The following is an 11,524-nucleotide window of genomic DNA, read 5'->3' as shown; positions in this document are numbered from 1 at the left end:
AAAACTAAAATACTTTCCCTTGATATGAGAATTTTTCCCTAAAGCTTGAAATGAGATATTTTCCTAACGTGAATGAAATGCCTTCAAGTATGTTCCAAAGTTATATGATTTCGAATTCCAAGTATTAGAGTTCAAAAGAGTTATGAGTTCTTGAGCATTGAAGAAGTTTTACTCTCCATGAGACATATGCATGAGTTGAAAGTATTGCTTAAAGTTTCCTTTAGCCTTGAGTAATGAGAATAAGAGAAGAGTACAAATTTCAAATATGAACGTATAATGACTCACAAGATTGAGTTACATGTTCCATTTTACATGATTCATGAGCTTCGCATTTTATACTTAGTCAAGCCATGTGAGTCCTTACTTATTACATGCATGATTTGATTAAAGAGTACTGATGTGGTTTTATATAAATGCATGCACTCTCACATACTCAGTACATTCCCAAGTGTTGATCCACATATACGTCTATGTGCTACATTGTCTTATAATGTAGGTTCAGGTGCTCAGTCCCAACCTCATCAGTGACTTTCGAGTACCTCAGTCTACATTCCTATAGTGGTGACTCCTCATGATTCGAGGACCTATCTTCAGACATTTCTGCGTTTGAGAAACTATGTTTTTACTTTCAGTTCATTTCGAGTCAGTTGGGGACCTGTCCCAATGGCTCTCTAGTTCATGGATTAGTAGAGGCTTTGTCAGACTAGTTATCAGATTGTGGTTGTGTTGAGGTTTTCGATATTGCTTTGTCGTTTGGACCGAGCATTTTCTCCGTATTTCCTTTCATATGATATGACTATGCTAGTGTTTGAATTATTTCATCTTGAAATAAGTGTTATTAGTAGAAACAGGCTCAAAGGGTTAGCTTGGGGCTACTTGTAGCCTCAAGCACCATGTGACGTCCCAATGTGACGTCCCAAGAGGCGATTTTGAGTCGTTACAAACTTGGTATCAAAGCCTAAGGTTTTAAAGGAGTCCTAGGGAGTCTGACAAGCCACATTGAGTAGAGTCTTGATCATCGGTGCGTAGAGCGCCACATCTATGAGCAAGAGGCTACAGGACGTTTTAGGAAAAAGTTATTTCTTTCTTTCGGATTCTATCGTGCCTACACTTGTCCCTCTCATCTAATAATTCGTGCTCTTCTATTTTCAGAAAATGCCTCTCCGAAGAGCGAATGCCCGCAGGAACGATGATGAGCAACCCCCACTTATTGATCCTTTGAATGAAACTGTGTCTCATGCCGAGTTTCGGGCGACCTTTCAAGCGTTAGCCCAAGCAGTCACCGCTAATGTTCGGGCCAATAACCAGGCCGCAGTTGCTAATCATCAGGGAGGTGATGTAGCCGCGGCTAGGATCCGTGATTTCATACGGATGAATCCGCCAGAGTTTAATGGGTCCAAGGCAGGTGAGGACCCACAGTTGTACCTGGAGGAGGTGAGAAAGATCACGCAGGTGATACATAATTCTGAGGAAGAAAGTGTTGAGTTGGCGTCTTACAGGTTGAAGGACATAGCATAGGACTGGGTTGTATTGTGGAGGAAGGGTAGAGGTGAGGATGCTACTCCTATGACTTGGCAGGTGTTCCAAGATGCATTCTTGGACAAGTTCTTTCCGCTTGAGATGAGGGAGGCAAAGATTGAAGAGTTTATAAACTTGAGGCAGGGCTCCATGACTGTTAAGAAATACTGCTTGAAGTTCAACCAGTTGGCCAAGTACGCTCCTGATTTGATTTCTCACACCCGGGCTAGTATGAGCAAGTTCGTGACCGGTGTTTCTAGGTTGGTACTAAAGGAGTGTAGGACTGCGATGTTGCATAAGGATATTGATCTGGCTAGGTCGATGACGCATGCCCAGCAAACAGAGGCGGATAAGATTAGGGAGAGATCGAGTGAGGGGTAACATGAGGGCTAGATCTGAGCAGCATGAGTTTAGCCAGCCTAGGTTCCATGGAGGGAACCGCCCTCAGTTTCAGAGGCGTCCGTCTATGCCAGTGCCTTCATCAGCTAGTGCTCCCACACCTAGAAGCAGGCAGGAGCAAGGGGGCAGATCTTTTATGTCTAGGTCGCAGAACAGTGTTGGTAACAGGCCCCGCTATCCTCCCTGTGCTAAGTGTGGTAGGAGTCATCTCGGGGAGTGTTTTGTAGATCTGAGGTGAGGGGTTGTTTTGGTTGTGGTAAACAGGGCCACAGACTTAGAGATTGTCCTCATGCTAGACAGGGGAACAGAGATGCCCGACTCAGGCACAAGCTACTAGTGCACCAGCTCCTGTACCCCATCCGGCCCCTGCCTAGGGCGCTTCATCTAGCACTGCTGGCGGTCAGCGCCAGAACAGATTCTATGCCCTACCATCCCGTCAGGAGCAGGAGGACTCTCCCGATGTTGTTACCGGTATTGCTCCGTGTCTTTTGCTTTGATGTCTATGTGTTGTTGGACCCCGGGTCAAGTCTCTCTTATGTGACCCCACTTGTAGCTATGAATTTCAAAATGGGTCCCAAAAAGATTCCTGAGCCTTTCCTAGTTTCTACACCCAGGGAGTCAATTGTTGCTAAACAAATGTATAGAGATTGCCCTGTTACTGTTCTTCATAGAGTCATACTTGCTGATTTGATAGAGTTAGACATGGTGGATTTTGACCTTATTCTGGGTATGGATTGACTTCATTCTTGTTATGCGTCTATAGACTGTCGTAAGCGTGTGGTCAAGTTTCAGTTTCCTGATGAACCAACTTTTGAGTGGTCCGGGAGTTCGGTATCTCCCAAGAGTCATTTTATCTCCTATTTCAAAACCAGAAAGCTAATATCCAAAGGTTGCATCTATCACTTAGTTAGAGTCAAAGACACTAAGTCCGAGGCTCCAACTATTCAGTCAGTCAATATTGTTAATGAGTTTCCAGATGTTTTTCCGGAAAATCTCCCAGGGGTACCTCCCGATCGAGAGATAGAATTCGGGATTGACCTTCTTCCCGATACTCGGCCTATTTCTATTCCGTCATACCTTATGGCACCTGCTGAGCTTAAGGAGTTGAAAGAGCAACTCAAAGATCTTTTAGACAAAGGTTTCATAAGGCCCAATATTTCTCCTTGGGGCGCACCCGTCTTATTTGTGCAAAAGAAAGACGGTTCTTTGCGTATGTGCATTGACTATCGTCAGCTTAACAAGATCACAGTCAAAAATAAGTATCCTCTTCCGAGAATTAATGACCTGTTTAATCAGTTGCAAGGTGCAAGTTATTTCTCCAAGATAGACCTTACATCCGGCTATCATCAACTTAAAGTGAGGGAATGTGATATTCCAAAGACAGCCTTCCGAACCCGCTATGGTCACTGAGTTTCTAGTCATGTCCTACGGACTAACCAATGCCCCAGCCGCCTTCATGGACCTCATGAATCAAGTGTTCAAGCCATATCTTGATATGTTTGTCATTGTCTTCATAGATGACATCCTTGTATACTCCCGTAATGAGAATGACCATGCGAATCACCTTAGAGTTGTCTTGCAAACTCTTAGAGATCACCAATTCTTCGTCAAATTCAGTAAGTGTGAATTTTGGCTAAGGTCTGTAGCCTTTCTGGGTCATATTGTTTCAACCGAAGGTATTAGAGCTAACCCCCAAAAGACAGAAACTGTAAGAAATTGGCCTAGACCTATCTCTCCGTCTGACATTAGAAGTTTCTTGGGTCTAGCGAGCTACTACCGCCGTTTTGTTGAAGGTTTCTCTTCTATTGCGTCTCCCATGACCCGGTTGACCCAAAAGAAAGTTAAGTTCCAGTGGTCAAATTCCTGTGAGAAGAGTTTTCAGGAGTTGAAAACTCGACTTACTTCAACCCCTGTGTTGACTTTGCCTGATGGTGCAAATGGTTTTGTGGTGTATTGTGATGCCTCTAGAATTGGTTTGGGTTGTGTATTGATGCAAACATGGTAAGGTTATAGCCTATGCCTCTAGGCAGTTGAAGCCGCATGAGAAGAATTACCCAACCTATGATCTTAAGTTAGCTGTTGTGGTCTTCGCTTTGAAAATCTGGAGACACTATCTTTATGGTGTTCATGTTGATGTGTTTACTGATCATAAGAGCCTGCAGTATGTGTTTACTCAGAGGGAGTTGAATCTTAGGTAGACGAGGTGGTTAGAGTAGTTAAAAGACTATGATATGAGTGTGTTGTATCACTCGGGCAAGGCCAACATAGTGGCGGATGCCCTCGGCAGATTTTCTATGGGTAGTGTTGCTCATGTAAAGGAAGGGAAGAGAGAGTTAGTTCGTGATGTACATTGTCTGGCTAGATTGTGTGTAAAGTTACTTGATTCAGCCGAGGGGAGTACGTTGGTTCAAAGTAGTTCCAAATCCTCTTTAGTTTCGGAAGTGAAGGACAAGCAAGACAAGGATCCTAGTTTGGTCGGACTGAAGGAGTCAGTTCAGGATCAAAATGTAGAAGATTTCTCCCAAGAGGGAGATGGCGTGTTGAGAGTGCAAGGTAGATTGTGTGTTCCATGTGTTGATGATCTGAGGCAGAGGATTATGGCTGAAGCGCATGGCGCGCGGTATTCTATTCATCCCAACACCACCAAGATGTACCGCGACTTGCGGGAAATCTATTGGTGGAATGGTATGAAGAAGGATATAGCCGAGTTCGTAGCAAGGTGTGCAACGTGCCAACAGGTTAAGATAGAGCACCAAAGACCTGGTGGTGTGATGCAAGAGTTTGGTATACCCACTTGGAAGTGGGAGGTGGTGAATATGGACTTCGTGACCGGGTTGCCTCTTTCGCGTCGTCATCATGATTCTATTTGGGTAGTTGTGGATAGGCTAACTAAGTCCGGGCATTTCTTGCCCCTACTCACATCTAATGCAGCTGAGGATTATGCTAGATTGTACATCCGGGAGATCGTCAGGCTGCATGGAGTTCCCTCGTCCATCATTTCGGATAGGAGCACTCAATTTACTTCTCAGTTTTGGAGGGCGTTTTAGCAGGGTCTTGGTACCCAAGTTCTTTTGAGTTTCGTTTTTCATCCGCAGACAGATGGTCAGGCTGAGAGGACCATTCAGACCCTGGAAGATATGTTGAGGGCATGTGCTCTTGATTTCAAAGGTAGTTGGGATGAGCATTTGCCATTGATAGAGTTTGCCTATAACAATAGTTACCATGCTAGCATCGGGATGGCACCATTTGAGGCCTTAAATGGTAGGAGATGTAGGTCACCCATAGGGTGGTTTGAAGTGGGTGAAGCTGCCGCAATTAGGCCTGATGCAGTGTTTGAAGCTATGGAGAAAGTTAAGTTGATTAGAGAGAGGTTGAAGACCGCTCAGAGTCGCCAAAAGTCATATGCTGATGTAAGGAGAAGAATTTGAGGTGGGTGATTTGGTGTACTTGAAGACTTCACCCATGAAAGGGGTGAAGAGGTTTGGCAAAAAGGAAAAGCTTAGTCCCCGTTATGTTGGCCCGTATAGAGTCTTGAGCCGTGTTGGTAAGGTGGCCTATGAGGTTGAGTTGCTTGTCAGTTGTTCATCCTATTTTTCATGTCCCCATGCTTAAGAAGCATATTGGTGATTCCGTTGCCGTGGATCCCTCAGAGAGTGCTGATATTCAGAACAGTCTTTCCTTCGATGAGATTTCTGTTGAGATCCTAGATTTTCAGATCCGTAGACTAAGGAACAAAGAAGTTCCCTTGGTTAAAGTTTTATGGCGGAACCAATCTGTTGAGGGTGCTACTTGGGAGGCAGAAGCAGACATGCGAGCCAAGTACCCGCACCTCTTCTCCGTGAGTTCAGATCAAGCCGAAGGTATTATTCTTCCTTAACTTAGCCCTTCGAATCTATAGTGCAGCTATGTATCTATTCTTGCATGAGTTCTTGCAATTTTTGAGGTATTCAAGAGTTTAGAGAGATTCTGCTATGTGTACTCTATTTTTCCTGTGTTCCTAGTCCAACCAGCGACACTCGAGGACAAATGTTTCCAAGAGGAAGATATTGTAAGACCCCGCGAAATTCTCTCATAGAATGAACCGTGGGGCGTGTCAAGTGAGGCGTGATTCCGGCCCTAAAAGATTGAGAAGTGACTTCCTAAGTGAGTATCGTGTTAACCATATAGAATTTCACCAATTTCGACTTTTTATCACATGGGAAATTCGATAAGTTTTCCGTCAATATAAGATTCGCACAAATCCGATACCCAGGTAAGAAGTTATGGCTAATTTAATCCTAGTCGTAAAACAGCGTCATTTTGGTGCTTGGGGCATCGCGGAGAGTCTATCTGACAATTGTCAATTTCCAGTGGAACTCCGCGATAGTGGCGCGTCGCGGAGGACCCCAATTTCCCAATAGTCAATTTCCAGTGGCCTGGCGCGATTGTGACGAGTCGCGCTGAAGTTCCAGGTCTCAACTGGTGGGACAACGCGATGGCTCCGCGTCGCGGTGACTACCAATTTCCCATTTGTCAATTTCCAGTGAGCCATCGCGATAGTGGCGCGTCGCGGTGGCCCATGAAATCGGGTTCCCAATTCAATTTTTCCAGCTTCGTACAGAAGTTAAAAAGGGCATTTTGGACTTTTTCCAAGCCTCTTAAACCGTGCAAACACCAAATCAAGATCATTTACAAGCATTCTATGAAGTCTGTCTCAAGTTTTCTCTCAACAAAAACCCTAAGTATCCAAAACCTCTTCCAAGAATCTCAAGAATCCACCATAGATTTTCTAAATTGAGTCAAGATTCAAGGTTCCTAAGTCAAGGGCTTCAAGAACCCTCATTCAAGAGTATGAATAGAGTTCCACAAGCGAGAGTTCATCCAAAGCTTCTAATTCAAGGTATGTGGGGTTTTGAACAAGGGTAATCCTTTCACCCGTGTGCCCAAAGGCTTATTTAAACTACGATTCTCTGCGATTTATGAGATTTTACATGAAATTGAATTGGAGTTTTTCACCCATTGTTATTGGTTGCAAGCTTTTGATGTTTCCCTTGAATTGAGAGCCTAATGGCATGATTTTTACATGTTTTCTTGAGAAATTGCAGCTGGGTCTACACCCCATGATTTTAATCCTTGAGAAGTTGATAGTTGAAATGTTTGAAACAATGAAGTATGTGAGTATATTGAGATTTTAAGATAAATTGCTGAAATTTTCAGATTTCTACATGAGTTATGGATCTATATGCTATCTATCATGCTTTTGATGAGTTTTAACTTGGGATTGAACTATGGGTTATTAAGCCCTACTTGAGACTTGAGATTTTATGAACTATTGTGCTATAGGCACCCATGATTTGAGTATTCTGAGATTATTGAGAAATGTTTTGACCTAATGTTTCTAAAATGGGTCACTTGTGGCCCAATATTGTATAACGTAGCCCTAGGCTATAAATCGGAGTTTTCCTACCAACTTTTGGATGCAAATGAACTTTTAATCTCTTGTAAGTGTGTGCGAGCTTGGATTAGCTTGCATTGAATTATAGTTTAGAAACCTTGGTTGCTTGGGAATTCGATTCCTTTGTGATCAACGTATGATTTAGGTGTTTTATTTGGTTTATTGAATAGAAGATTAAGGGTTTAACATACCATTTGTTTGCTATCAATTCCTTTCATTGGGTCTATCTTATTGCTTATCCTATCTATCTTAATCTTTCATTTCTTTGTATCTTAGTTTAGTTTCGATTATGTAGTTTGTTCCGTATCATTAACCAAGTATAAAACATGCAAGGTCTTGCTGACAATCTGGGTTGTCAAGTGGCTTCTCTTCCCACCAAATATTTGGGATGCCCCTAGGAGCCAAGAACAAAGAGTTGCAAGTATGAAATGAAGTACGGGAGAGAAGTGAAAAGAAGTTGGCAAGATGGAAAAGTCAATATCTTTCTTTGGGAGGCAGATTGACTCTAATCAAATCACTTATGGATGCCCTCCCAACTTATATGTTGAGTCTTTTCCCCTTGCCAAAAAGTATTGAAAAGAAACTCTTAGAAGGGTGTTTCATTGGCAGGGTAATAAAGAGAAGAATTGCTACAGTCTGGTTAAATGGCATGAGGTGAGGTTGAGCAAAACCCAAGGGGGTTTGGACATTAAAAACTTGAGTATACAGAACACCAATCTGCTACAAAAATGGTTGTGGAGATTCTGCTGTGAAGATATGGCATTATGGAGGAGGTTCATTTCTAAGAAATATGGTTTACAGAACAGCTGATGTTCTGAATCACTGAAGATGTGCCTGGCACCTTTGGTTGCTCTGTATGGAAAACCATCACAAGATTGTGGCCTGCCTTCAATGCAAAGGTGACCTTTAGAGTTAGGAATGGCTTGAAGATCAGTTTCTGGAATGAGATCTGGATAGGGGAGGAGAAATTGAAGACAAATTTTCCTGATTTTTACATCATTAGCTTGCAGCAAAATGACACCATAGCACAGATATGGAGCCATCAGGCTGGGATCTAGTGTTCAAAAGGGCTCTCAATGACTGGGAGGTCGGAAGAGTAGCAACCTTACTACATGCTCTAAACTTGTTTCCAGGCACACATCTACAGAGCCTGACAAACCAATTTGGAAACCAAAAAACAGAGAAATCTTCACAGTAAAGTCTTGCTACTGGGAAAGGAATATCAACCATTCATTGACAATGGTTTGGCCTTGGAAGTTAATTGGGAAGATAAAGACTGCTTTAAAAGTTGACTGTTTCATTTGGTTGGTAATTAGAAGAGCATGCCTAACCCATGAAGTACTACAAAGAAGAGGTACGCAGATCTGCTCAAGGTGTAATATGAGTGGAGAAGAAGCTGAAGTGAATAGCCACTTATCTATGCATAGCAAGGCAGCTACATATCTGTGGAACATGTTATTTTGTATACTTGGGTAAATTGGGTAATGCCCAGAACCACTTTTGTGATATTGACACACTGTCTAAGAAATTGGAAAGAGAGAATCATAGAGGAAAACTGGTGGAAAGATGTCCCTGACTGCATATAGTGAACATTATGGAAAGAAAGAAATGAGAGATGCAGTGAAGGGAAGGCTAGTAACACACAGAAGACCAAGATGAGATGTCTTAGTTTTTTGTTTTTTGGTGTAAACAAGAATTGGTGGGGGAAGTAGATAGTTTAGTGGAATTTATGGGCCAACTGCAAAATTTTTGAAAGTTCGTTTTTTGGTTTTTTGATTATGATGGCACCCCCTGGGGATTTGTAAATCACTCCTCATCAGTTTTCTGATGAGTTTTTGTGTGAATGTAAAAGTTACCTATCTCAAAAAAAATTCTGTTAAATAAATCAAATCAATATACTATTATGAGGTAAAAGTATATATATTATGTTCAAATTTTTAAAAAAAAAAAAAAGACAATACAAAATTAGAACAAGAAAACATGATTCTAGACGTTGATAATTTGATATCACTATAAATTTACATTGTCTCAGTTTGTTAGGCATAATGCTTGCGAACTTGAGAAGAATGAAAAAAAATGCTATTTTAATTTATTCAATGCCATTCATCCTTAATATTTAGAGAATAGATAGTTTAGTATCAGAACAAAATATTATTATTAGAATGTAAATTAACATTAGTCACCATCAACCACATCGGCCAAGTAATTATCTCTTTTTAATGAAGATCTTGTACCTTTTTATCATCAATTTTCAACAAAAATTGATGGATAATAGAATTAACCTCTTGTGCATCTCTATAAATTTATGTAATATACAATTTTCTATGCTTAAAAACAGTTTCACAAATTTAAAGCCTTTTTTTTCTTTATTAAACCCTATATCGAGTTAACTGTATCATATAAAATGAAATAAAGCGGTATTAATTGAAGAAATTAGGTCTTCAATATTTGGGGACCGTAAGTCATTGCTTCATTAGCTTGGCCGTTGAGCCGGCGCTGCTAGTCATGCACTTTAGAAAGTTTGATTCAATTTGGGTGATCGTTGACAAGCTCACAAAGTCTTGCACACATCCTACCGGTTCAACCAACTGTGCATCCTGGTGCCTTTGCTACTGATTTGACCACTCTCATCGTTAATACAGTTTCACCTTGGCCCTCATCCATGAGTTCTTATGAAGACTCTAGTGGTGCAGGTGTACAATAGGGCCCCCCATAAGCACCAAAGATTGGTGACGTTGCCATGATAAGTGTGGGAAGTAGATAGTGTACTCGATGATTGAAGGAACTATCGATTTGCATTAACTTCCGTGCCTAGTAGGGAGGACTTTAATTTAATTGCGGATCCATTAAAAATAAATTGGGGGTTGGCCTCCTGACTTCAATGCTTTTATTGAAGTGATGAGCTTTGATGAGCTTTGAAGATGTAATTTTCTCATTTGGATAATTTGATTGGGCTTCAATGATAACAAATTGACTTGGAGCAATAATCAAACTGGTCAAGATCGAGACAATGACCATGTTAGCAGTAAATAATATAATGCTGATAATCCGACCCATCGTAGAAATAATTCCAGCAATTATTGGGTTTGTTTTTCCTTTATAATAAGGCAGTGGTGACTGAATTAAAGTCCCGGGACTATGTTGATGATACAACTCAAACGAGGGAAAGTTGATAAGGAAGAAAAGAGAGAGTCAGATACATAGCAATAGTAGACCATAATAAATAGTGTGCCCATAAAGATTTGAAACAAACCTGTCTCTGCTTCCTCCAGATAGAGACCGGCTAGAGCGCCTATCACCACTGATGAGCCAATCATTTCCTCCCCTTCTTGTTCGGGCACCTTGCTGCCTAAAGTCATTCCTCCAATTATCATCATCATTATCTGAGAAACGACCACTAGAAGAACCCCGGGAGTTTCTGCCTCTACGATCTCTTAATCCTCCTCGTGACCCCCTAGTATCCCTGCTAGAAAACTTCCCATAGAAATCACTAGCTGGTCCATCATCTTGTAAAGCAGGTAACTGCAAAACACAGGATTACAAAGATTACATCTACCCTGTCTCGGGTTTAAGATTTAACAGCAAAATAAACTGTGCAGCTAAGTCACAGAATATATACAAGTGCCATAGTAAGAAGCATATTAACCTTGGTAATCTTGGAAATAGTATTTCCAGGTGGTAACTCCTGATTTAGTAGATCTGCTGCAATCTCTTCTGGAAGATCAAATATGGCCCCCTGAACCTGAGCTCAAAATAAGTAAAACGGTTCTGGTTAGAGCAAAGACACCGAGAAGGGGATCAGAAGACGAGACACCACATCTTCCTAGGGGTGTTAACAATGTGGAACATATAGAAAAATCATTAGCATATTGGTTACACACCCTTTCATCTGCAATTAGGTGAATTTTGCCAACTTCATCGGCAGCTGGTGAATACACATCAGAGAGGTAACCAGTAACAGATCTTGCCGATAGGAATCCTCGGGAATTTACAGAATCACGTGTCAGCTGCAATGTAGTCCACCCCTGCAGTGGAAATATGCTGATCACAAATTATGTAATGGGAAAATACTTTATAACTAGAAGCATAAAAGAATGTGGAAACAGATAGATCAAAATCTCAAGTCGTGGTTACTTAAGACTAGCATTTTGAGATCAGTCATAGCATCTGGTG

General features: G+C 41.5%; 1 protein-coding gene across 2 annotated transcripts in view; it reads right to left on the bottom strand.

The window, feature by feature from the left end:
• Positions 1-11,524, bottom strand: part of LOC107838807 (DEAD-box ATP-dependent RNA helicase 3, chloroplastic) — a 39,289-nt gene that overhangs the window by 23,286 nt on the left and 4,479 nt on the right. For both annotated transcript variants that reach the window (XM_016682009.2, XM_047395380.1), the window contains exons 7-9: positions 11,233-11,376; positions 10,998-11,093; positions 10,605-10,873 (exon numbers count right to left, since the gene is read on the bottom strand). In XM_016682009.2, coding sequence (XP_016537495.1) covers positions 10,605-10,873; positions 10,998-11,093; positions 11,233-11,376 — 509 coding nt within the window. The remainder of the gene's footprint in view (positions 1-10,604; positions 10,874-10,997; positions 11,094-11,232; positions 11,377-11,524) is intronic.

The sequence above is a fragment of the Capsicum annuum genome, chromosome 8, assembly GCF_002878395.1.
Source record: "Capsicum annuum cultivar UCD-10X-F1 chromosome 8, UCD10Xv1.1, whole genome shotgun sequence".
Classification (NCBI taxonomy): Eukaryota; Viridiplantae; Streptophyta; class Magnoliopsida; order Solanales; family Solanaceae; genus Capsicum; species Capsicum annuum.
This window is presented reverse-complemented; position numbering and strand designations above follow the sequence as displayed.